This window comes from Nipponia nippon, unplaced genomic scaffold, assembly GCF_047370975.1.
Source record: "Nipponia nippon isolate SJK-2023a ecotype South Korea unplaced genomic scaffold, ASM4737097v1 scaffold_3, whole genome shotgun sequence".
Classification (NCBI taxonomy): Eukaryota; Metazoa; Chordata; class Aves; order Pelecaniformes; family Threskiornithidae; genus Nipponia; species Nipponia nippon.
The window spans coordinates 121,475,207-121,502,908 of record NW_028262347.1 but is presented as its reverse complement, the minus strand read 5'-3'; the positions used below and the strand labels follow the sequence as shown (position 1 = coordinate 121,502,908).

Below are 27,702 nucleotides of genomic sequence, written 5' to 3'. Positions count from 1 at the left end.
GTGGTTTAAACCACTGATACAATACATCTAGTCCATTAATGTGATTTTTTAGGCTTTAAGTCTTTTTACAGTAATCTTTGTCTTTAAGAAACACAGCTGAAGTGTAACTGAAACAAGCTATGTGGCAGCTACACAAGTTAGAAAACATTTCCTTAAAAGATCATAAAAATTCTGCAGTAGTTTCCAGAAGGAGCAAGAGTGAACAGTTTATTGCTGTTTAGACCTTCTGAAGCAAACGTTTTATTTAACTTTTCATGAGTGTTTTATAATGACGAACTTGTAGAAAAATAGTGAGTCTCCATTCCCTCTGCAAAGCTAGCTGGATGCTCTCTTTGCTTTGTGCTTAACTAAATATTTGTCTTGGAAGAAAAGAATTTCACAACACACAAAAGATACACTGTTTGAAAAGGTGCAAAAAATTACTGAAATAGGTATAGTGGGGTTTTTTCTTTCCCATTTTTTTTTAATTGCCTCCCAGAAATCCACTTGAACTAACATAGAAAACTGAGCGAGTAGTCTGGGAAATGCCAAGGAGCACGTTGCGGTCAGTTTGAAAGCTGCTATCAGCAGCCAGTTGCAAACTTTTAGGTCTCTCTAACCTAGTTTCCTCTTTCTTTTTTTATTTTCTAGTGAGAGAATGCTTAAAAAATCAATAGCCTTTGTGGTTATTTTTAACCTTCTGTAGCTTGCAGCCGTACGTTTCTACAATGCTCTCGAATTAGCTCTTTTAGCATTTCGGTTGGTGGCAGCGCTAATCTGATGGCTGGCTCTCCGTGGTCGGCCGCTGCTGCGGCAGAACGTCTCACTGCAATGAGCTGGCGCTTCACATCTCTGATAACGCTGACTTGAAGACTTATAACTAGCACATCTGTATCAGCCGGATTCCTCCGGTTTACTTGTGTGGCCCTTGTGACTGAGGTGCCATGGATTCATGGATTTTATTCTTGAAATGCCTATAAGAGCCTAAGAATTTAGGCATCCAGACAATTAACGAACTTGTCCATAGTCATATAATTTCAGTTCAGATTCTTTTTTGCATAATGTTCTTCCTGATTTTGACAGTTTTCTATAGAAATCCATATAAAATAAAAAAAACCCTCTACTGTAAGACTGACAGATCTCCATTATTTTGAGAGTAAGTTTCTTCTGAGCAGACAAAGCCGCAGTGACTTTTTTCACTCCATAAGGCAACTGAAATTGTAATTCTGAAATGTACGTTCTGTCCCATCAGCAATTATTTCTATTTCATTAGTCCGATTCTTGTACTGAAAACAACATTTGAAGCATGCGTTTAAACTTGAAATTCTTTCTTTCCTTATGTACTATGTTTTGAAGGCTCTTTCTTCACCGTTGGGTCTGTAGATATCCCTGAAACTGTATTTTGTTAGCGTTCCTATGTTTTTGTAAGTCACTGTTGAAAATGCTAAATTGAGCCAGCCCTAGACTAAGTCTTTGATTCCTCTGCTAACTTAGCTCTAATGTATTGCCCACTTCAAGGATAGCAGGATAGCTTGGCACCATCTTTCCTTGTAAACATGCTACGTTTTGTCCCATTTTACCGATTTTTACATGAAGTTACAGAATTTTGTTCATTTTCCAGCTTAATTTCAATCTGTTTTCCTAGATAGCTTCTTTTTATTGTTGTGTTTTTTTTTTTTTTTTGGGGGGTGTCATTTAATAGCTTCTTCTAATCTTACTGAAAGTTTGACTTATTTTTTTTTATTGTTTATTTTTACAAGGATCCTAGCTCTTCGTTTCCCTGCATATGTAAGATACCTAACAATTGCCCTACTTGAGGAGGAAAAAGCTCTTCATAAAATGAATATATGGGGAAGATGCCAGGAGCCCTCTAGACAGAATGCCATCTTTTCGTGGCTCATTTCTGTTAGTGGGTACACTAAGATTCGTTTGGCCACTTTTAGTTCCAAAGGTGGGGAAGCATTCGATATGTTGGTCTTGGAAACAGGCGAGGCAAGAGAGAATAAGCTTACTTGATACACATGAAGGTGATACACTGGAACTGTAGCTTGTTTGATTTGTCTTCTGTATGGAAACTCATTACGTTATTTTTTATTTTATTATGAGCCTGGCACCTTTATGAAAAACAAAACCAAAAAACAACGAACGCTTTGGTTTATTTTAATCTCATTCAGAGATTAGATTTAAAAAAACAAAACAAAACAAAACAAACAAACCCAAACCGGCCAATTCCCATATTCATTCCTCACCCCTGCTTTACTCAAAGGAATACTCAGTTTTCCTTTACAGTGAATTGCAAATATGAGCAAACTCTAATACTGTCAAAGGGAAAATTATAAATGAACGCCTTTCTGTGATATCTTCCCACTGAAGATCTCAGATAATTTTACAGTTGCCGGTGATGACAGTTCAAAGCTGTTTTTTCCCCGAGAAGGCTATGATGTCATTGTGTGACATCAGTAACCCTCACTTGCAGGAAGTTACTGAGCTACCGGGTGAAACCTGTTCTGATTTAGCATCCAAAGCATCTGAATGTCTTCCCCCGCTTGGAAAAGGAAGCAGGTGTTAACACTCTAGTTTTACTACAGCTTTTTAAAGCTGTGCATGCACTTTCACTTGACCAAGTGGCTTTGGGTTGAATCAAACCTTCCTTTTATTTTTCTGCCTTTTCCCCCCGCTTGGATTTAATTCTCAGTGATGTGTTCCTCTCTTAGTTTTCTTAATTATGTTTGAACTTATTTCATGTTGTTCTGTTGATTCTTTCTGGCAATTGTAGTTAGTTTGCACCAAAGTAAGAATGTTGTGGATTTCATATATATATTATATAGTTTTTAAAAGACTAAAGTTTATGTAGTTCAGTTCGAAATTAAAATTAGAAAAACATGACTTTGTGAAAGGAATTTTGATTGTGCTTGTGTGACAGATTGAGTTATTTTACTTGCAACGCCAGCTTTTAACTGTATTTCTCTCATGATTTGTTGAATCATTTTTGAATTGTGTTCATAATAATCTTACAGTATTAAATGAGTTTGTTAATTTAGAAACTGAATCTTACTTTTACTTCAGTTTAGGTAAATGTATAGACTAGATATATTCCTGGGTTATGATGAAAGTGCTGTGGATTTGGGGGTGGGAGGGGAGAGTAAGGGTTGAGAAGATAACAGCAGAGGTCAGTGGATCTAAAATATTTATTAAATTCTCCATCTCTATGGGTCAATTAAATTCGTCCTTAAAAAAACAAACAAACAAACAAACAAAACAACCAACCAACCAAAACACAACAAACCCACAGCAAAAAATTGTTGGGCTTTGGGGTGTTTCTTAATTGACTTCTAGAGAAGATTCACAGATTTCTGAAGTTTTCTAGGACTTGATTAAGAAAATTGTCTAACCTGAGAAATTAGCAAGTGTCAACAGGTGAAATAATATGTAATGAGACTTGCAAGGATTTTTTTCCCCATAAGATTGTGGTACAAATTCAAGTGCAGTTAAGAATTTTTTTCTAGCCAGGAGTATAGCTGGTTGTAACAGTATATACTCCCTAGCAAGCAGCTACGCTCAGGTACACTTAAAAAGTCCCCCCTCACCCCCAAAGCCAAGGGATTGTATGGCAGAGCCTGGAGAATGGATAAAGCTATTTGAAAAGTGTCGTTGGCTCGGTTTTCTCACCCATAGGGTTTAACTTGCACTATAAAGGTAAAGTTACAGATTAAGAACTATTGGGGGTCTTCTGACATGAAAATTAATAACACATGGTTTATTTTCTCTGAAGCCTGCACATTCTAAAATCGCTGGCTGTAAGGACTGATGCACTCAGAGTGTAGGAATTTGTACCTCTGTTCTGTTTTTTTGGGAACATAACTCAATAATTCAAATTTTGAATTACTTTTTTTTTCTCTTTAACTATTATTTGGGTTTTTTTCTCTTGTTCTCTCTCCCTATCCACCAAATCAATAAAAATTCTAGAATTTAATTAAGATAACGCAGTCATTCGTTCTTCCAAACTCTGAGTAATTTAGAGTGGCGGTGACTAGATCTGAAATGGTTAATGATAGGAAATGCACAATCCCCTGTCTCCACCAGCACCTTATAGAAATTCAGTGTTCTTCTGTGAAGTCTGTGTCCAAAGGTTTACCATTCATCCATAGATCAGATACTGCTGGGTGTTTGAGGGAGAAAAGTCTGAAATACGACTTCTGCAAAGTCTTGCTTCTTTTAGCATCAACAGATGCACTCTCTTAGAGACACAGTCTTAAAGAAGGCCAAGGTTGTGTTCACTGTGAGCTACAGTGAGAATGGTCCAATTAATGTTTGCAGATCGAGATATATACATCTACCAGAGGCTGTGGTTTTATTTCTAGTGTCTGCTTTATAGCACCTTCTGAAGAAAAGAGAAAGTTTTAATTACTTAGGCTGTACATGGAACTCCGTCCTAAGTCAGCAACTTACAATATTGGCACTTTTTATTGTTGCCTTCCTTCCTCTCCTCCCCTTCCCTGGGAAAAATGGGATGAAGTAATCACCCCATTTTCTGTATTCGTCTTTAAATAGAATAATCTTCTTTAATTAATCTCAGAAATTCATCGAATTCTTGACAACAAAATCTTGACAGCAATCAGGTTTTTGTAGGTGTCTCTATATATTCTTTTTATTAAATTCTTAATTAAAAGTTCCTGTTTACTATTACTTTGCAGTTTGCGAACTGCTGACTTGGTAAATCATCCAGCCATTACAAGAGGGGGAATTAAACTGTGTAACACATACTAGCTTTTTAACAAAGGAGTGTTTGCGGGTTAAATGCATACCAGAACTTTAACATGTTTAATGTGGAATCCACCAAGAAGGAAGTATTTGTATCAAATAAGTAAATGATGGCAAATAAATAACTATTATATTTTATTACTCTTAGAATCTTGAACAAGCTCCAGATCATTAAAACCTTGCCTTTTTGATTGATTATCTGCAGCACATAATTTTGTATTGAGTAAAGAATTGAGTTTTGAAAATGCTTGCACTTTCAGGAAGTTGATTTTTTTTTTTTCTCCTTCTTCCTCTTCTTCAGCCTTAAAACAGGCTTGCTTATGATTTTGAATGTAAATAGACTTAATTCATATTAAGAGGTATGAGGGCCCTAACCCCCTTGCTTTAGTGATGGGGCAGGTACCAATGGAATGGTGGGGAAAGACTCCCTGTTGCAGGCAGTCACAGAGAAGGGCAATGTGTAATTTAGAATTAAAGACACCAGAAGCAGATCTGTATTACAAGGTGATAATTCTCTTGCATCACATTTTTTAAAATTCTTCTATTTTATAGAAAGGAAGTACTTTGGATGGTTAATTATTGTATCTATTTGTACTTCTAAACAAAATAGAAAGTGGGAGGTGGTTCATGGAAATTTGGTTTTAACTCTTAAAATCTGATGGTGTTTTTCAAATATATGGTTTTGAAAGAGCATATTTGTCTGACTGTTAATGTATCCTGAAGTATTGCTAATATTTTTCTCGGTTTTCTGCTTTGCATATTTGGACTGTCTTCTTGGGAACATGTGTCTGATGAATCTACCTCGATGCAGTTCACACGATTCCTCTGTGATTCTCCTCTGGAGGTATGTAGTTGTTGTAGATGCAGGCTTTGAAAGGAATGTCGTCTTTCCTCTTCGCTCTCTGTAGACAGCACACCATTATGGTATAGGTGGTATAGATGGGTGTCACAGTACTTGTATCATCACCGACTGGTAAGGAAGATAGCACTGTGTTTTCAAAGGAGTCTGAGGACTCCTTTGCGGGATAATAAGCTACCACTGAATTTCATATCACTACATTAAGAAACAGTAGCAGAAAATGCTGTGTCTTTTCTGTTCTTGATTTATTTCTATGAAAGAAAAAAAATGTATTACTAAACTTACTGAACTGGTATTTGACTGCAATCTGAGTTAAAAGTTCAGGAGAGATGCTGTTGCTTCATTTCATGTAAGCAAACTGCTGCAGATTTCTTGCACTGTCTTTCTTGTTAGTCTTAAAGAGTTAAGTACTGCGTGACTGTAATGAAATTGTCAGGTTATAGTAATTACGCTAGTAATTTGATATGTCGCAGTTTGAATGAATCCATGTGTGGAGAGTTTGTTGCTGTTCTCTGCTGAGCCCACTGGCCTTTACATTCCTGAAAGCTGAAGAGTAATAGAGCTCATTAGACTTTATAGGAAAAAGGCTTTTATCACCTCGTCAACTCAGGCAGCAGACTGCCATTATATTCTTAATTTTGTATGGCTACGTAGATGTTGATGCACACTTCCCTGCCAGGTTTATACCAGTATTGTTTCTTACAGACACTTTTTATTGACATTTCGAAGCTTGAATTAAATTTTGTGTGGCACCACTACAGATGTCTTCAATTAGCTGAAGTTAAATAAAAGGGGTTATGTATCAGAGGCCAAGGGATTCTTGAAATTCTTTATTCTGAAACAGTTGCCACAAGCAAATCTAGTACCACGTAGCCTGTTTATTCTTTTGAACAAAAATAATTTAAAATCAAATTTAAACCTTACATGATTTCAATTTGTAATTTTTTGAATTTTTAATATTGTGATTAGCAGCGAATAGTAGGAACCCAAGCTCTTCCTGTCTTTTTATTTCCTCATTTTATTATTCTGTTTAGTTTCAGTTTTGGCTTTGGGCTCTGGCACAAAAAATGAATAGTTTAAAAAATGATACAGACTGTAGTAGCAGAAAACTAGGCAATTTTCTAGCAGTAAACAGGATAATGTATAGAGAACTGTTGGGTTTATTATTCATCCTTTCATCATGGAAGCTCCATTTAAACATTTGCCATTTTATCACTTTGCACATGCAAATGCCACCTTGTTTGGAGAGGTATGGTTGTAATGGTTCAGTATAGGAGAACGGCACGGAGGAGCCGTAACCGAAACCCAGTGTGGCCTGGTACCACGCTGCGGCCCGAGCGAGAGCGTTTATGGAAGAAGGGCAGAGGGAAAACCTGAACTGCTCGGGGCGGGTTCCTAGGTTTTGGTGCTGAGTGAGTGGGGGGCGTTCTGGGCCAGCGGTTGTATCGGCATCATTAACAGTCATCTCTGCATTTGTCCTTCCCGAGCTGTTCCATGTCGCCTTGCCACAACAGTTGGAACGAGCCTCAGTACTCAGATGCGCCGTGGCGTTACGCAGTCGCGTGATGATTTGTTTTGGTTTTCTTGTTTTGTTTTCAAATCCTTCTCTAATTGCTCTTTAGTCTTTTTCCATTTTGACTGACGCTAAGCATTAAGTCAATGATTTCATAAAACTGCTCTCAAAAGCATCTTTTTGAGCAAATTGCTAATTTATACCCATTGTTTTAGATGTGTGTATAGCAATATTTTTTTCCTCATGCGTTTACGTTCCATGCATTTATGAACATTTGATATTTCTTCTGCCTTTTTAATCACTCGGTATTGTGGGATTTTTCTGTAGTTGTTTACACTCAGCTCTTGTTTAACCATCCTGAATACTTTTAAATTTTCAGCTCAGTTTGCTGAACATTGTTCAGTCTTCAGTGATTCACATCCCAGTATGGGGAACAGAATAGATCCAGCGCGATGGAAAGTGAGCTGCTTTCCATTATGTAAATGATCATTTGTTCTTACTTCATTTGCTTTTATCCGTATTGAGATGCTTTTGAATCCTAAAGAACTGAAAGGCGTTTGTGAATCTAGGTCTTTGCTCTTCGAAAAGCACGTCAGCTTCTGCTCCACTTTATTTTGTTTATTGATATGTGTTAATTTTTAGGAGATGTAAAAACAAATGACAGGGTCACAGGTCTGTAATTCCCAGGATCACCTTCTGTAGGATGTCATATTTTAGTCACATTCGATGCACTGCTCAGGACTAAATCAAAACTCATTTAATTGAGAGATCTTGGCAAATTGCATTTTTTTTTTTTTCTTACAGTGGTGTAGACATCACCATGATGTTTACATGGTGATACTCAAAGTCTCTTGCTATTGAAGTCCATTGTACCTTCACAGCTTCACTAATCTTTTTAGCATTTTAAGCTTACTATCACTGTCCTGATTAAATAGTTGAAGGTATAGCTCAAACACGATACTTTTCCAACAAGGTACAGAAGTTAGCTCTGTAGACAGTGTCTTAGGTTTTGATGCAGTGCGTTAATTTACTTTTGTTTTGATACAGAATCACAGAATTGTTCAGGTTGGAAGGGACGTCTCGAGATCACCTAGTCCAACCCCCCTGCTCGAGCAGGGTCAGCTAGAGCAGGTTGTCAGGACCATGGGTGTTGAATATCTCCAAGGATGGACACTCCAGACACTTTCTGGCCAACCTGTGCCATTGTTTGACCACCTTCTCAGTTAAAACCTGTTTTCTTCTGTTCAGATTGAATGCCATGTTTTAATTTGCACGCATTGCCTCTTGTCCTGTCAGTGGTAACTACTGAGAAGAATCTGGCTCCCTTACCTTCATTCCCTCCCATCAGGTATTTCTACATACTGATAAACTCCCCCCCCCCGCACCGACTGTTCTCGAGGCTGAAGAGTCCCAGCTTTCTCAAGTTCTCCTTATACCTCAGGTGCCTGAGCCCCTTAATCATCTTTATGGCCCTTAGGGACTCGCCCCAGTAAGTCCTTATTTTTCTCGTACTGGGGAGCCCAGCACTGGACCCAGTGCTGCTGATGCAGCCTCACCAGTGCTGAGCAGAGAGGAAAGCTCACCTCCCTCGACCCGCGGCCAGCGCTCTGCTGGTGCAGCCCAGGATGCTGTGAGGGTGCATTGCTGGCTTTTTTTAATGAAAATATGCAGTGCTACCTCTCTGCCGCCACAGCCTATATTTGTAGGCTGCTTTCACAGCATTTCCACTAATCCCTAATGAAAGGAGGACGTAGTAGTGAAAAGGAAATATGTTGCTAACCGAGAGATAGAAATCTAGCATATGGTAGGTTGTGTGTGTGCCTTTGGGAAAGGAACTGCTGGAATTAATCACTTCAGTTCTTCGGCAAAGAATTTCCACTGGAGTGTAGAAGTCAAGGGTTTCCTGGCTTTTTTTGGTTTTGTGTAAGGGATAGCATGGATTTCATATCTTCCTCCTCCCTCGATCCACAGCAGAGGGTAAAATGGAAAAGTTCAAAATAGGAAATGTCATTAAACCTTCCAGAGAAAAAATAATCATGCAGTTAGTATGGTCAGGACCCATTTTTGGTAGGTGAGTATGCAGTGCCTCCTGCAGTTGCGCATTGGTCAGGCATGCAGGTTAATAAGTGCAATTTCCAGAAGAAGAAGAAGTAAAACATCTCTTAAAAGTAAAGAGAAAGACCAATGTGCTTTGAAGAAAATTGAGTGCTCTCACCGTCATTGAAGTTCAATTATAAGCAGTTATTACATTGTGGTGTACTAATTGGGGCAATATGTAATACCAGTTGCTATTAAATATTTAAATTTTAATAATGCATTATAAAATATGAGCAGTCAAATGTGTTAACGGAATCATTAGCTAGCAGAATATGAAGACAGGTAGAATTGATGTGTGATGGAATATATCGTATTTTTCTCTGCATTATAGTCCAAACATTGGAGAGAAAATTATTTGTTTTAATTTTTGTCCTGTGTTTAGTTCTTTTTTTGATTGTTTCAATATCATCAGATTATAATAATTCATTGTATTGAAGTTTGAATAGAAATCGTTAATTTGAAATAAGTTGGTCCCTGTGGATTGATTCCAGGGCTAATGTGTATTGTTTCGGGTAGATAAGGTAAGCTCTCTCTGGGGCGCCTTGCTCACCTGATGTCACTGGTATATTTTATATCGTCTTTGACAAAGACGGTCCCAGGTGGACACGGGAATAGTGTGAAATGGTATAACCTGCTTCAGGAAAATGTTTAATATTCTAGACCTGCTTCAGGTCAAGTTGCCTGGATGGTACATGAGAAATTAGGTTAAAGGAGCCAAGTATGCATTGAGAAATTGGAGAAAATATAATACCTACAAGCATTACAAAGGATTACATTGTATGAAAACTTTTCAAGGAGAAGGAAAACGTTACTCTCCTTAAAAATGTTATTTACTTAATGTAATGGAAATCCCTGAACATTTTGCCTGAAGTCAGTGCCGTGCTTATTATGTTTGTTGCAGAACATAGCCTCTTCTATGCTCATGACATTTCATTGTAATTGCATTAGTGAAATAACTGTAGTTTACACTTTACTAGAAGTCCTCAGCTGATGCTAATACTTCAGTTTGCAGAGGTCTGGTGCCGTTTGGAGGTTCGGGGTCACACACAGGCACAGCATTCATTTAACTTCAGAAGGCTTTGCTTTGAGTGAAAATCTTCTCCGTGTTGGGTTAGACTATCTTTTTTAACATTCATTAAATCCTATATGATGAGTTTTTGACAAAGAAAGAAAATCTGTTTTAACTGAAACTTATTTAAGCAAGTCTGTGTTACATTACCAATCACATTTCCCCTTGGCTTGCAGGAGATGTTTCATTTTTTCTGTCACTGGCTGCACCCTGGTAGCTGAGAGGAGAACTTAACCTGTGCTGAGAAATCCTTGGAGCAAATCTCTTACTTGACTGTGTCCCAGCATAAAAGTTTTACTGCTGACCATGTGATTTCATTTGGCTCTACTGAATAGTTGAGGATATTATATGAAACCATAGCTGTTGAATATGTAAGCTTTACCTGAATGAGAAGAATCCCTGTTTAATATGCTAGTATCCACGTCTAATATCCTCGTATACTGCAGATTGAACTCTCAAATGTTTGATCGTTTCACTTTTACGGTATCTGTAGCTCCGTATCTGGTTTTACGCTACGGAACCATATGAAAATGCAAACATTTTATTATATGGCCTTTATTTTGGGACTTATTGCTTGGGTAAGTCAGTTGAAATGATTTTTGTTCACGTCACTGATTTCTTTTGATACATGTGGTACCAATTAGAATAACTTCTACTGCCCATCATCTCTTCAGTCTGCGCTACTGTATCAAAATACTTGATTAAACCCACCTTCTGTTGTTGTAATGCAAAACAGTCGGTAATAGTAGGCAATATTGTCAGATTTATTGAGTGAGAAGCAGCTTTCTGAAGATCTGGCAATGCAGTGAAAAACATAACTAGATGGATAATTAAGTTGAGCACAGTGGAATTCAGGATTAAAGTAAACTTGACGTGGGAGAAAATGGCATGCCAAAGTTGGTTGTGTAATACAGTTTAAACTAGGAGATCATTTTCTTCTTAATTTGAAGCATCAGTTTCTGGCTCTAGGTGCTTTACCCTGGCCAGAGGCATATTTCATTGCACATCCAAAACTGCAGTACCCCAGAATAGCGATGCCTTGGTGTTTTTGCAGAAGATACTCTGATGTAGGCTGACAAAGAAGCAGCTCCACAGTTTCTGTTGCAACAGAGAGTTACAGGTTCTTAGATAAAAGTTGTTTTGTTGGTCATAAAGAGTAAACCTCCTGTAAAAAGTAATGTGGTCTGTTCTTTTTATAAATGCTCTTCTCAAGCAACTTTAATGGCCACTCTGAGAAACTGAATTTCTGTGGCCAAAGTGCTTCCAGTACCTGGGGCCATGGGGTAGAGAAACAGTAGGGTCACTGCCGTGACACGAAATGTGGGAGGAAGGAGGCAGTCGAGCCAGCTTTGGGAAGCGCCAGCATAGTGTAATGTAATGGCTGCATTTCACCTTTCTGCCTTTGGGCTTCGTCTCCTGTTGAAGAATAAGTGGGTCAAATTAAAGGCCAAACTATGGGGGAAAAAAAAAAAAAGAATATCTGTAGAATTTGTTTGCTTGTAATAATGCATTAATAACTGGATGAATCACATTGTTGTTAGATCATTTCAGTACTGTAAGTGCTAGATGGCAGAGGCTGTTTGCAGATTTGTGTTTGGCATGGGTGATATGTAGAGGTTACTGATCATGCGTACAATGACGGTCAGAAATGATACAGTGAACTAACGTTGTTTTCCCTGCTTCTCAAATTCCTTTTTTCCTTTTTCTAAGCATGGATAGCAGGAGTAATTTCTCACAGTATATGCTTTTGTCTTAAAATTCTTTCTAAAATTGTTTTTGTGTTGAAAGTTTACCTGTCTGACAATTACATCCCTCTCTTGTTTTTGCTTAGGCAGAGCATGCGCCAAATGGACCAGAATGTGGCTATGGTTCTTTCCACCAGCAGTACTGGCTGGATGGGAAGATAATTGCTGTCGGTGTAATTGATATCCTGCCCTACTGCGTGTCCTCCGTCTATCTGTACTATGATCCAGACTATTCTTTCTTATCTTTGGGAGTCTACTCTGCGTTACGGTAAGAGGACATTTTTGTTACTGGTTCGACATAATAGTAAGAATTGATACTTGTTCCTAAACTTAAGCTTTTATTTCCAGTCTAGACATATACTGGTAACACTATCTCTCGTAAAGTATTTCTGTGGTTTTTGTTGTTTGTTTTTTTTTTTTTTTTTTTAATTCTCTATGGTTGGTTGCATTCCAAATAAATTTATAATTGTCATCCTTGAATAAGGATCTGTCTTTCTAGTTAGCTAAATACTTTTAAAGATAAAAAACTACTCAGAAATGAAATACCTAGTTTTTATTGCCCCTGGAAATAATTTAGTATCGCTTGGTTTCAGCAGGAAAAGCCCCTTTTTTGTTTGAATAGAAATAATTTTTCCTTTGACCATTTTCCTTAGCCCAGTCACAAAATGAAATTAATCACTTTTATAGTTTTATGCACATTGAGATCATAAATAATAGAGTACCTAAAAACTGTTGTCTTCTGAATTAGTAGTCTCCTGCTGTACTAGCACTAAGTATGTTTTTCAGGTATGTTAATCTCATTGTCTTTAGGAAGTGTGATGGAGAGAGTAATCCTATGAATTTTAAAGCCTTAAATTAACTATCAACCTAGTCTTGCAAAACAGTAGGAATAGTGAGTAATGGTTTTCACTGTGAATAAGACTTGTATGTTAAATTTCAAGTTACTGTTTTTCTTCCATAAGCAATTTTATTATTCCATTATTATTATTATAAGGAAAAAAAACCTTAAACGAGTGGAGATATTTGTGCATCTCTATTTTTTTCTTGGCTTTTTTGCTTCTCTGTTTACATGAACTAAGCTGATCACAGACGTGCGGTGTTCCCAGGGAGGGTCTCAGGAAGCAGCTGGGTTTGTCTATTTTCAAGTTTCCCTAGGTCTGAGAAGTTCTAGCAAAAGTCTTTACCTGTTGAGATTTGCACTACACTCTTTCAGGTACGAAAGAAGCACTGGAATTGTGGGATCCAGCTTGCTGCTTTCTCCAATGCATCCTGTTGAGAGGCATCTTCTCTATAGGTGGAGTTTCTTAGCTATTGTTTAGTGTTATCCACCAGGGTGGGTAAATATGACATGACTTTTGAAACATGTAAAGCATAAACACTATTTTTAGGAAACCTCTTCTTATCACAGTTACTTCGTGTATTTTTGGGATAACAAATGAACCATGTGCAATTTAATCTCTCAGAAGTGTAAGCACTCGTAATTTGTTTAGATTTTGATTAGGATCTTTTGATTTCCTAAGAATCTGGGGTGGTGTTTTGTTGGTTTTGGTTGGGTTTTTTTATTCTTCTTTTGGGTTTATTCTTCTCTTTGCAGTGGTGAATTTTGTGATTTCCGAATAATCTTTACGTGAGTTATTCAAATGCATATGTCAAAGGGTTTTTCCCACAAAGTTCGCTGTTAAATTGCTGACATCAGTCTAGTGGTTTATTGCTGCTGAAATGAGGTGCTGCAATCACTCTTCTCGGTCTCTGCTATGTGCTGGGCTTCTAGCAACCATGTATTTAGCCAGTTTAATTTACTGAGCAGAAGACTGTTTGCTTTAGCAACCTGGTTAGTGAGCTGAGTTGGCTCAGTGAAGAACCTGTTAACACCAGAGCTGGTGCAAGAGTTGTGACAGCCACAACGTGCAGGTGAGAATGGCTAGGGAGTGAGAGAGCAGGACCCTCTCCCGCTCTCGGGTAAGCTCTTAGGTCAGGTAAGTCCTAAAGTGCAGTTTCTCCAAGTATGTCACCTTTAATGACAGCTGATAACATTGCCTTCCCGTTGGCTCTCCCCACCTTGTTCTAGAGTGGTCCTTTATGAATGAGAAACTGTAGAATCATAGAAGAGTTGAGGTGAGAAGGGACCTCTGGATGTCATCTGGTCCACTTCCAGCACAAATCAGGGCTACCTTCAAAGTCGTCATGAGCACTAACGTAGCGGTTGCTGCAGCATCTCCAGTGGTCTATGTCTAAAAGGGTCTGAATTGTCATTTTTTTTAAAAAATTAATCAGAATTAACAAATGTAGAAAATGTAGAAAAAATGTTGGAACTCCTATGATTTATAATTGATCTTTTTTCTATTAGTGGTCTTGATTTTTAGAAGTATTTTATTACATATGCTAGATACTTGAAATTAGACTGATTTATTATTTTTTTCCATGCAAGGTGAGCGTATAACGTAAAATACTAAGTCCTCCTAAGAGTTGTTTTTTAGTATTTGTACATATCACATTACTTTATGTAATAATAGACTGACATAATCCATGCTTATGAATTCTTGAAATGATTTTAAATTTTCTACATAATAAATTTAAAACTTTGTCAGTGCAACATGTGTGCGTGTCTCAACTAGTGCAAAAGCGGCTTATAAATTCTGCAGCATTTAAGGCAATAAAAATGAGTTCCCAACAGTCTTAGAGGGAGCCAACTTTGTTCTTCTTTCAAAAAGGGAAAAAAAACTTGAGAGTTAGGGAGGATTTAGGAAGTTGCAAAGGAATCTGATACCTTCAAAGCTGTTGCCAATTTTACTCCGAGGAGGTTAAACTGCATTCTGGTGCTGTCACTTCCACTTCATGCTACTTTGAGAATTTTGGCTGCTGAGTCGTAGAAAGGATGGCATTTGAAGATCATTTGAAATATGTAGGCATGTAAGTAAAGAATGAGGGGAGAAGCAGCTACTTGTGAAATACTTGTGAAAAAAAATCATTAAGAAATATTGAGTGATTCTTATTTGCAGGAAAAAGTTAAACCTTCCCCCTGCTACCTAAACCCATGAATAGTAGACAAGCGTAGTATTCATAACCTCTGTTTTGTAAGAGGACAAGTACTTGAACTTCTTTTGGAATTGGGTTATGGAGCACTGAAATACTAAGTCTGAATTTTGTGTTGATGAAATTAATATACCTCTTCCTCACTAGTTGACTACTCGTGCCAAGCACTAACAGCCATTATAACTCTTTAGATGTGTACCATAACTAAAAGCTTTACAAAAAGGTAATTGCAAGTCTGTAGTCCCTTTTCCATAGGGATTTAGGCAGAACGAATGCAGGTTAGATGCGAGTTAGGCATTACAGCGACACCTGATCGCTGCTCCTGGTTTAACACGGTGGAGGGTTCTCTTGCATTGGATCACAACACACTCTCGGGGATAGAGGAGAGAGAAGGATGCTTTAGCATCCCCCCGGTAAAACTTTGCCTGGAGTGGGGCTGGCGGAACAGATAAATGAAAGACAGAGCAAGAGCTTGAGTTAAGGGTCCTTACCTAGGGCGTATCACTGGAGACTGTAGTACATGTGAGGACACTGGCAGTAGTTTTAAGCAAGCTGGCTTTGGTATCACGTGCACTAATTCGCTTGCACAAAGCTTTGTTGCCCATGGTCAGACTGCTGCTGCAGCCCAGTTTTTACCTCATTACATTATGGTCTGTTTACTTCACTTTCTGCTCACTTTGAGTCCTTCTGTTTTATTAAATCAGACGGTGTAGTCCAATTGGAAAGAGTGTTTAAGAGATTTGGAAATGCAAAGATAATGTTTTTTCCCTGTAGTGTTCCAGCTTTTTGAGTTGCAGAAGGGTATTTGTTTAATTAGGACCAGGATAATCTGCATGAAACAGTAACGTTGTTTAACTTTATGCCACGTCTTAAAGGTTATATATATCTGAAGTACATGTTTGTAGATTTTTGGGAGTGCATAAATCTCACTTCTGGAATCTGTTGTATTTACCTGGATTTTCAGATGTGGAGTAACTTTTTTCTAGACATTCTCCGCTTGGAATGGATGTGTATTGATAGTTATCATGGACCCATGATGGTCTCAGCAAGCTCCATGCAACTGAAATGTTAGGTTTTCAATGTATTTAAACATCTTCATTACTAGCTTAATATTAAGTGATTAAAAAAACCCAGTATTTTTACATGTTTCCTATATGCATATGCTCATATCCTCTTATCGCTTCGACATTGAAAGTAAGAACCAACATCCATATTTTATCAAATTTGGTACAAATGTGAACTGCAAAGTTACAAATGCTGTAAAAATGAGTGTTACAGTGGAAATATTGGTGAAATCTTTGTAATAATACTATTTTCCTTGTGCCAGTGAAATAAAAAGCAAAGTTACTTTGGAATCCATTGACACATCTCTCTCAGAATAAATGAGAAAATCATACAAACAAAGATGGGACAGGTGAAAAATACCTTTTGTTGCATAAAGATGGATGTTTTTACATGTGAATTGCTAGAATGCAAATAAGAGAACAAACAAGAGGCTTATCCTCGAATCTTGTTTTTTAAAAATACTCTGATGTTTTCCTGAGCCACGTTAGCCAGTATGTGTACAATAGCTGGGTCAGATTTCTGTAGAATTCCCATGTACATGAATATTAACAAGAAACCTGTTCAATAGAGGCCCTTAGTCACTTTTATTTGAGTTTCAAGTCAGTCAACTGGCAGGACAAAACACAAAAATGAAAGTATTTTTAAGCCTGACATGGTGTTTTGCATTTTGGTGATTTGATTGTTTGTTTGCTTTTTAAGCATTAATTTTCAGTTTATTATCTTTGGGTTTTTTTAAGCATTAGTTTTATTATCTTCATTTTTTATTTGATAGAAGTCTAGTCCTTTAAATAGGTCAAGAGCCAGGTAGCTGTAAAATATTTCAATATGAAGAGGTAAAATGAATGTAAGAATTGTATTCAAAAGTAATTAGTATCTTCTTTCCTTTCACAGGGAAATTGCTTTTACTAGGCAACTTCATGAAAAAGCTCCTGATCTCTGTTTTTATTATATGGGTTTCTACATTCATTCATGCCCCAAAATGAGATACAAGGTAAAGTGTGTTTTTACTTATTTCCTTAGCGTACTATTATTCAAAGCATTTGACAGTGTGCATAGTAATATAATATTTTGTAACTGTCATTTTGGATTTTAACGTAGACTTTATATGGTTAAATCTGAACGTTGGTTACTATTTAACTTGGCTTAGGATTTTATTTTTTTTTTAAGTTTAGCTGCATGTGGTATTTATTACAAGTTGGCTTAAAAGCAGTTCACATGGAGAGGTTTTCAAAGCTGTCAGATAATAGTTTGTCATTTGGTTACCTGGCTATCTCATGTTTACAGTATATCTTCCAATAGACTAAAATTCTCCCTTTTTTAGGTTTGCATGTTTGTGGAACTATTGCTTAGTGACTGTATGCAGTGATAACATGCCTTCGTGCTCTTGGCTGTGCTTGGGTTTTTCCTTTGTTGTTTGTTAGAGATAGGGGACTTGCTCTGCCGATGAAACCAGTGAGAACCTAGGTTAGCAGCAATTCTGAGCCAGGTGGCAGATTTTTGAGGACAGGGTCAGGAGAATCCACAGATAACCAACCTGTCACCAACCCTCCTTTGTAACCCCTGTTAGCGTCCACTTTGTTTAGACCTGAGTGCCTTAGGGTGTGTGTCTCCTGTGTTTTTTAGATCTCATGAATGTGGTATCTTTTCTTTGTAAATCTGTCATTGCTTTTTGAAGATTATGATACAATTTCAGAGTACTGAACATTGGTAGAAATTTGCTGTGCATTCACACCTAACCAAATATATCTGTTAATAACGTGGAAAGATATAAAGCTCATGAAATCTAGAGTAAGAGATGCAGTGTTTTCTTTTCTTTTCTTTTTTTTTTTGTCCTCAAAGTGTGCTAAAAATCTGCAGTGTTTTTACCTAGTTTTCAAATAGGCAAAAAATTGTGAGGCTCATTGAAGTGATGGTTGTGAAGACAAAAACATTTCAGCTTTATTGTGGCCTATACTGCAAGTGACCAGGATGATTCAGTCTTCTGAAAATAACAAATCCCTCCCTCTCCTTTTGTTAGATGATGTTTGTCTTTTTTTTTTTCTCCCCTCCCTTGCCAACTTGAGTTTATCATCTACATCTGCTGGCCAAACAAAGAGAATATTAAGTTTGAGGGAAGCAAATGGGTGAGTTGGAAAACACTGCCTCTGCTATCTAAATCATCTTAAAGGCTATCGCATCACCAGCATGAACCATAGGTTCTGATTACTTGCTCTAGTCTTTGGAAATATTTTAAAGTTTGGGATGATTTGTTCATGTTGAGACACTGCAATTTAACACCCCTTGTCTGTTCTACAACCTACGTAGTTCAAGACTTGTAAAAAGGATGCATTTAGTTTACTAGGGCATTTAAGAAAAGAAACAAATCTGGCTGTAATGGCAAAAAGCGTCCCAGTTCTGAAGATCATTGCTAAGAAACTTTGGGTTCAGCCGCTTGTAGTAAGTTTTAGTAAACACATGAACTTTGTACACATGGTTTAAACAAAGCTCATACATGAGTCAATGTATTAAAGTAGCTATTAAAATATGAAGATTAAATGCTATAAAACTGGGAGCTAACCTCAGTAGCCACAACAAATTTGCATTATTTATTATAACGTGGTATCTCTTTTGTTGGGCCTGTGCTGTTATTTGAAAATAATTGCATCAAGAATATAAGATTCTCATGATGCTTTTTGTGTTTTCATTCTCAAATAATGGAAATTAAATGAATGGTAGTGGGAGTATTGGAGATTTTTTTTTTCCCCCACAAAAGCTCCTTTTCTTCGCTTACTTAGACTTAATAACTATCTGATATGATTGTGATTTGGTAGAATATATATTTTAGTCTTCCAGAAACCTATGCATGTCAATGTGCTTAGGTAATTAAATGTGGCCCAGTATGAGAATTACCAGGGCAGGGGGTGGGGAGAAGAAGAAAGCCTGTACATATGTATTTAGAACACACACAACAGCAGGTAAGTAATGCTCTGTGTTGGGAGAGTAATAATTTAATAAATTAATCGCAAGTGTTTTTGTTTTATATTTCTTTTCCTGTGTATATTTGTTTTGGAAGTGGCCAAATGTAATGCAATTGAAAATCAGGTTGACATTAATTCTGGAGTTCCACTTCACCCTCACTGAAATAGTACACCAGAAACAAATTTTAAAACTAAACTTTGAAATGCGTCTGGATAATGCTACTACTCTTGTAAAGTGATTGGTAGTGGTAAAGTAGGGTGGGTAAGTACTGACTTTGCAGATTAAGTAATTTCAGTAATGCCTGGTTGACTTAGAGGCATTACATGTTGAAGACTTTGCTTTATTCCAGTTTAATAGAGATGTTAGAGGCTCCATTCCCTTAATGATATTAGTGTGGAAGAATGACAGGCTCTAGGTAGCTGTTGTTAAACTGATGTCAGGTAAGCAAATTAAATGAAGGAAAGAAAAGGAAGGAGCTGAAGAGCTAACCACTGTTTTTTATCCTCTGCTTGTAATTTTCTTTGCAAGTTATTTGTCCTAGGATGTTTAGGAATGGAGGCTAGGCACAGCATCACTTCTTTATATAAGCAGTGTCCTACGAAGAACACATGCATGCTGTACTTATTTACAGGGAAGTCACAGGATTTTGGAAATCTTTGAAAATTTTCCTTCATTTAGTCACAGACTGTGAGCAGTGGAAATGCCTAAGCTGACATTTGTATTTGATTTTTGACAGAAACGCAGTACTACTGGTTTGTGCTGTATGGCTGTCTGTCTTCCTGCTGATTGAGGAGGGATAGCTGATGAGCTGGGATGTATAAGGAACAGCGATTTATGATGTCGATTTAAGGAGTTTGACAGTGTTCCACTTTGCATGGAGTAAAACTCAGTCTTCTGTACAAGATGTGGTTGGAGTAATTGGGGATCTGTGCAATGAATTGTTGTACTCATGTTACAGTCCAAGACTGGTGCATTAATATTGTGCACTTGAGCTGGACTTTTTGGTTTTAAATACGTATGACTCCTAGATTGGAGGTATAGATATCCAACAGCAAGCATTAAAGCCTTGTTCTGCATGGGTACTTTCTTGGAGTGCAAATTGTAGACATTTCTTCTGGATTCTAACTTTTTGGTGGATGTAAAGTAATAGTCAAACATCATTTTTTAAAGCCTTGGTAATAGGTGATCACATATCCCAGTGAGTGAGCCATATACAGTGACAGCTCCTCCCTTCTGCATCAGATCATCTTGGTTACTTTGTGTGCTCTAAGGAGGTCCAAGGCATTGATAGACTATTTTGTTGAAGTATTTATTTTTTAATAAGGCTGCTAGTATGCTTGTTCTGCTTTTTATGCAGTTGTTCTTAAAATGATATCTGTATCTTTATCCAAGAAAGTTCCTTTGAGCAGTCACCTTCCGATACAGCCAGAACATCACACCAGTTGCACCATGCAGCTGCTGAATGGTTTTAGCCAGCGCTGAGCAGGTCAGGGGCTGAACGGGCAGAGAATAGGTTATTGGACTTTTTCATCTCAAGTGTTCTATTTCCACGAATGGTACAAGTTTGGACATAAAGAGTGCGTAGTCCAGTTGAAGATCAGAGGCCTGAGTGTCCTGAAGGAGGATCCCCAAGTCAGGATTCCTGTGGCTCAGTAATAGAGTTGAAGAATTCTGGATTATCCGGCAGGAAGATCAATGAGTATCATCCACCCCGTGGATCAGACGTAATTACAGAAATTTTTAAAAATAAAGCTCCCTTTTGACTCTCTGTTCCCTTCCCTTTCCTTTTGCTCCCAAACAGCTTGCATTTGATTGCAATGTGATTTTAAAACAGTGGCGTACCGGTGAAATGACTTAAGATGGGGGAAGGGAATATATTGCAATACTAGGCTATTTTTTAGGTCCCAGCTTCTCTTAGATTTGTGCCCATGTATGGGTTAATATTTATGAACTGGTAAAATAAAATCTACATTAAATTGAGACAAAAGGATTTCTGTAGTCCTATTGACTATAATAATATGGAAAAATGCTATGAAAAACCTTAAGCAATGGCTTTGTTCCATTTTTTTTCCGGGTAGGTTAGGGTAATACAAGATTAAAATGGTTCTCCGAAGAAATTCATGACCTTGTGGTAAAACTTTTCAGGCTCTGTTAGATGTGGTAGTTCTTATGTTGGAAAACAGTCTCCTGGAAAATTTTCCAGGATTCATAAGATGCAAAGTCTTTTTCCTAATGCATTTTGGAGTCTGTGATAAAATTTTAAGTATAAGAAAGTATTTTACTTTAGGATGATGTTGGTTTCAGGCTTGCTTCTCGTGTGTTTACGTACCGTATCTGTACTTGTTCATACTTTTCAGTTAAAAACATTTGTTTACAAGCATAGTTACAGAATTACAGAAACAAAAGAAGCACCTTTAGCGAACAGCCGTATCAGAGAGATGCTTGAGAGGATGTTGGATTTTTTTCCTGTACTGGTACTCTGTTTTATCCTGCATCTTTCCAAGTAAAAATTTTTACTCCATGGCTCTATGTTACTAAATTCACATTTTCCAGTCACTACTGAACTCCTCGAGATCCTTTCTGTTCTTTCCATTACAGTTCTTTGATACTGATTTTGAGTCTTGTGGTGGGTGACGCTAAATAGATTTGGGGTTTATGCTTCTGGTGTAAATAATAAATGTACTTGCTGCCCTGCATTTGCCCTTTAGATCTTTGCTTACCTTAAATCAAGTTCTCTTCTACGTTCTTGCATTGGGAAGGGGTTGTTGGTGAAGTTTTCTACATGAATTTCCTTACTTCTGGGTTTTCTGAGGCTTTTTCAATGTCAATATTTGCATGAGAATACTGCAGTTGGAGCACCTATCTTTACTTGTTTTGGTCAATGATCTGCTTTCCCTGAAGTCGCTCTGCTAAGCCTGTAAATAACCATCCGCGTACTTTGAAGTGTCTAACGGATTTAATGTTGTCTTGCTGTGTTATCTGTGTACCATTTTAAGGCTGTTCTATGATGTGAAGAGGTGTTTTGACTGAAATCTTTATCCAGACTTGTGTGCAGGCCAAAGTAAATGGAATTGTTTCAAACAGTCTCCTTCGGTATCAAGGCATGGCCAGACTTCAGATAGATGGAATACTAGAAAGGGTTGTGAAATGTCAGAAAAGAAACAAAAGGCTGATTCATCTGTGATTAATCATGCTTAAACTAAATACCTTGGACTGACTGTGGTCGTAAGTGGTGCCCCTGGAATTTTATGGCACTCGAGAGCCAATTTCTTTGGCTGCTTTCAGGAATTTCAGCATCACTCCTGCAGCAGTGAAATGCAGCCAGTGGTAGCCTGGACTTCCATGTCCACGGGATCCACAAAGGTCTGGCTCATCCTCGCCTGTCCTGACTCTTTGGCCGTTTCTGACTGTGGAATTTAGTTAACCTTTTCAGTAAGCTTGGATTTGCTATATAAGCTGAAATGCGTAAGGGAAAGAGACTTAACGTGACGTGACTTACTGTGATCCTCTATGGTTTTTGGGGTATAAGCATGCTGTTACGGTTCTGCCACTGAGCAGCGGACAGCTTTGCAAAATGTGTCACTAGTTCCACACAAAAAGAGCTGGCGTTTTTATACCTCCGTGCTTGGTCTTTTTATTCAGCATGTATTGAAGCTGCTACTAGCTGTCAGCCTGCTTTTCTCACTGGTATTACTATTTACCTTGATAATGGGAAAAGATGGTAAGCTGAGAGTAGTTTGGAGGACTGGAGTTGCTCTGCTCGAGTCTGTTAGCATTTGTACTAATGGCTTTTCCAGGATTAATTTTGTCAGTTTACAGGAATAAATATGCATTCAAATTAATACAAACCAATAAACAGGTCATAAATAGTCAACTAAATATTCTGAAAAGTCAGTACACTACAGAGTGCCAAGTTGTTGCTTGCAATGCCATTTGTTAATAAAGAACTGAGATATTTGGGTTGAAAAAACATTATCTACTCTAAGCAAGCAATAAAAGTTTTGGCAACACGGCCGTTTTGATTTTTTGACAAGACTGTGAAAAACAAACAACAAAATAATAAACAAAGGCAGAAACATACCGTAATAATAAAGCCCTGAAAATGATGAGTTGCAGACGTGGGGGGAAAATCCCTATTTATCTGTATGTCTTGTTAACATTACTTTTAACTGCCTCCCTTCCTCCTTCCTTCCTTCCTTCCATTTCCTCACCGCCTTCCCCGCCGGCCGGGATGCTCCTCTACATGAGCAGCAGCAGCTAAGATTGAACATTCGTTTCTTCAGGGCCCACGTCTTCCTTCTGATGGTTTGGGTTAGGGACTGAAGGAAAAAGCCTACTCTGAATTATATCAGAGTTTTGGCATTAAAACGCAAAGGGATTTTGAGAAGTCTTTTCAAGTGGCGGGCCAAGACTTCCAAAAGTATTTTGGATGATTGACTCAGGGTACATGTGTTAAATGCTTCTGAAAATCATATTGCTTTAATATTCTTTCAAGTTGTAACTAACGCAAAAAGTCCTTATCTCTCTACATATATTTTATCAAATGTGTTTTGACTAGAAGGTTGGCTGTCTGTTTTTTGGTTTGTTTTTGGGTTTTTTGGGGGGTTTTTTGTTTGTTTGGGTTTTTTTTGATCTGATAAGTCATATGCTATATTCAGGACTGCAGTGTCCCTCACAGGTTGCTGCTCCCCCTCCTTTTTTTTCCTTTTTTTCTTTTTTTATTTTGTTCCTTTCTTCCATAAAAGCTTTCTCCTTTCACCTTCCTCAACTGGAAGATTCTTGCTAACTACTTAGGGCCCACACTGAGTGAATGGAACTAAACATCTCGGAATAAACAACAAAATAAAAAATATCATGGCTGAAAAATTCTTAGTTCTTGTTTTGGTGCTAGTGATAAATATTTAAAAGTATTTCTTATTTAATTTGAACAGCATCTTACAAAGTGTTTGAGGCCACTTTCTAGGTTGCTTTTCTTTTTTCTTTAAGACATTTCTGGTCAGGTTGTGAAAACTACATTATTATGAGCATCAAAAAGCAGGAATAAGGAGATGCTCTTTTCTGGATAGCAACAGCCGTTAGTGAATGCTGACAGTGGATTTCCACTGAAAATGTAATTATTAAAAGCAGAATATCAGTTTCCATGTTGTCTTCATAGCAGGTGAAGGTAGCGAATGCAATTATGTCTTTATTTTTTTCCTAAGCTGCTGCTTTATACCGTGTGTAATTGGTAAATTATTATAGTTTTTCCTTGGTGCAAGTGTTGAAGCTGTGCTGAATTTCACACAGCATTTGCAGGGTTCAAACCAGCTGGAATCCCATTTTTCTACTAGAAGCAAACACAGGTGCCAGCCATGTCTTTTTTCTTAACTTTATTTTTCCTTTTAAAACATTTGCAATCAGGACTTTTTTTTCTGTCAGTTAGAACTCCCTTGGGAAAAATGGGAACATGTCCCTGGGGCTTTATTTTTCTGATTTTGGAAATGTGGATTTCTTTTCTGTTGTTTGCTTGAACTTTAAGATGATTGAAGTGTAGCAGAACTGACGTGAAAATAATATGGATATTTATGCCTGTTTGTATTTTTGTAGATTTTTATCAGGGCAGAAAGAAATGCCTGTTGTATAGGTCTCAGGTGACCTCTGCAGTGAGCAGGTCCCTTCCTCATTACTGTACTGCCCCTTGAGAAAATAAACATGTGCCCAGAAGCAGAAATTTTGGGGTGTATGTTGTACGAGCTTCGAAATAATTGTATCTGAAAGTCGTTTTCAGAGTGAAGTTGTATTTGTGAGACATGGCCTTTCTACAGTTTCAGCTGTATACCTGTAACTTTTTATTTGATGGGTCTTTGATTACAAAACAAATTTCCTCAAATTGAGTAAAGGTTTCTTTGTTGGTTTTTTTTTTTTGGTGCTTTACTTCTCTGTACTGGAGAAATAAATGTTATTAAATAGGAGTAGGTCCTCTTAAAACTATCCATTTGTTATCTTCGGTATGAGGCTTGGATTAGGTTACATTATTTTCATGCAGTCTTTAAAAAAACAAACACATCCCTCCGCCCGAAACCAAGCAAACGAAAAACCCCAAAAGAACCAGTTCCCACATAGGTTATTTCAAAGGAATGTTCAAAATCACACGCTGCGTCTTTTAAGTAATTCCAAATATGAGGCGATTTAAATATCAGACTTGAATATTGATGTCTTAATGATTTTGATGATGATAATATTGATGCTATTAATGATTTTAATATCTATCAGTAAAGATTTTGTTCTGCATACAACAGGAACATGTTTGCGCATAAGGAGGTATATACTTAGGATTCACAGTTCAGATGTTCTGAAGAATAAACATAGAAATGTGATAGAGGTGGTATTAACTACCTACATATGCACATCAGCAGGGATACTACATATGCATATCCCTGCGCATCAGCAGGGAGCAGTTCCACACCTTTTACTTGTTACAGGAATTTTATTGATTTGGGACAACTTCCCTACAGCGTTTCTTTAATAAATGTGATTTTGTTCATTTGTGTGAGGCTTAAGTAAACTAGAATCTAACCTCACTTTCATAAAAGCACAAGAATAAGAGGTATGGTTTATTAAATTGTAGGCCAATTCTGTACCGGTGGATGTTTTCAGAGTTATTAGAGGTAACTTGCCTGTCTCTATCAAAAAGAACTGCTAAAAAGATTTATTCAGGATCATGCTAATAAACCTGAGGGAAACCATCTTCTGAATGATAATAGCTGGTAGAGATTTATCATCTCTAATTCATGACTCTGCATAGTCATAAATTCAGTGCTTATTGCTGACTAGTACTAAATCTTATTTGAAGGCTTATTTGGGGGCTCCATAGCAACCGTTAGCAATTCAAGTGAGAACTGTAAGCTGTGAAATATAGAGACAGAAGAGGTGTGGGTTTTGTTTGCTTGGGTTTTTTTCTGGAGGGGGAATAATATACTTCACAACTCATGTGTCTTTAATTTTTCTTCTTCTGAGGAATGAGGTCACAACTCACGTTTCAGAATGTTGCAATTATACTTCTATAAATCCATTAGTCCTTTCTAGTAAGCGTAAGAATGCATGGAATTGAGTGTATTTTTAAAGTTTCTAACAAGCGAATGAATATAGTGCTGCCTTGTCAGCTTCACTTCATTGATTTAATCATTGGTTTAATTTACTCATTGATTTAATCATTGGTTTAATTTACTCATTGATTTAATCATTTTTGGATGGTCCTCCAACACTAGTTAACGTTCTTTACTTCTGAATTTTGTCTGTCTACCTGTCTCTTTGTGGGTATTCCCGAAAGTGAGTGAATTTGAATATGCAGAGATGGACATCTTACAATGCTGTGATGCAAAAGGTTAAAGTATATTTATGAAGATAACACTCTTTGCTTTTCCTAACATAGTCTCTGTGTGAAGTTGTTCATAGCCATGCCAGTTTTCAGTTGTTGGCAAAATACCAAAGTTCTTGTGTCCTGGAGGGAAATCAGCCCTTTAAATCTGTCATTGAAGTATAAGTCATTGAAACACTGGTTCATTTTATCTATGCACCACATCTGTTGAATCTGGCCACACTTGGAGGACTGGATCTCTCATTTAACTTCAAATCTGATCGCTCTTATTGTATTCTTTCTTATTTTTGCTCTTTTGCTGATTATATTAACTCTAATTAGGCAATATTGTCAAGTGGAATTTATTTGGTCTGAAAGCCAGGAGCTCCTGCTTTTCCTGGCTCTGCCGTATTTCACCTTGTGGTCTTTACAGTAGGAGCTGGCTGACAAGTCAGTTAATCTCCACAAGAGATGTTTTTTCTCCAATTTTCCAAGAAAGATTTAATGGTAGATACTTTAATGAGGTCTGGTTTTACTGAGACCTCATTAATTTTACAGAGGTATCACAGTACACTTCTCTGAGGTGTTACATTTAATCTAGATGACAATTCATTATTTTGAATGATTATTTTCTTTGTCTGAGTTTATTTAGCTAGTGACTGTACTGAGTCTCCAAGTACATTAATGAGGTTCTATTATTTATCCTCAGTCCTGATATTAAACACAATGCTGCTAACAGTCTAGTTTGCAAAAAGTTCAACGTCAGTATTTGGGAACGAGAGTGCCAGACTCCTATAGAGGGGAATGACTTGGAGCCAGGAGGGAATAGTGCAACTGCAGAAAAGTAGACTTGTCAAGGGCCATGGGGGTTATGTAGTCCATCCCCTTACTCCAAGGCAGGGTCAACTATATTTGTGTTAACTTTTAAGACCCGTTGGACATATTTGTCTAAAAGTCTCCTTCGATAAATTTATGCACGTCTCCATGTGTTGGCGGTTATATCCCTATATATTCTTGTGCTTTATTAGTCTTCCCATTGGATTTTTTTCTTCATGTCTGACCTGAACTTTTCTTCCTAAAGAATATTATATTGTGTCCTACCTACCATGCACATAAAAAACCATGTTATTCCTTTTTTATTTTTTGCAACACCCTTCTTTCTAAACCTGATGGCTACCATCATGTCTGCATTTCTGTCTAAATGATGTCTAAAATTAGGCCTTCTGTCCAAGGCCCGCAAATGCTGACATCAACTTCTACTGTTTGTCTATATAACATAGTTATTGC

General features: G+C 37.4%; 1 protein-coding gene across 19 annotated transcripts in view; it reads left to right on the top strand.

Moving 5' to 3' along the window:
* Nucleotides 1–27,702, top strand: part of ATE1 (arginyltransferase 1) — a 92,560-nt gene that overhangs the window by 19,244 nt on the left and 45,614 nt on the right. For 8 of the 19 annotated variants that reach the window (XR_015706234.1, XR_015706235.1, XR_015706237.1 and 5 more), the window contains exons 8-11: nt 5,552–5,584; nt 12,110–12,291; nt 13,237–13,317; nt 17,013–17,112. Coding sequence is in view for 15 of the 19 variants with exons in the window: in XM_087764203.1 (XP_087620329.1) it covers nt 5,552–5,584; nt 12,110–12,291; nt 13,237–13,317; nt 17,013–17,112 (396 nt within the window). In the remaining 4 variants the exon portion in view is untranslated. The remainder of the gene's footprint in view (nt 1–5,551; nt 5,585–12,109; nt 12,292–13,236; nt 13,318–17,012; nt 17,113–27,702) is intronic. The other 11 variants (XR_015706236.1, XM_087764207.1, XM_087764208.1 and 8 more) reach the window with 3 other exon arrangements.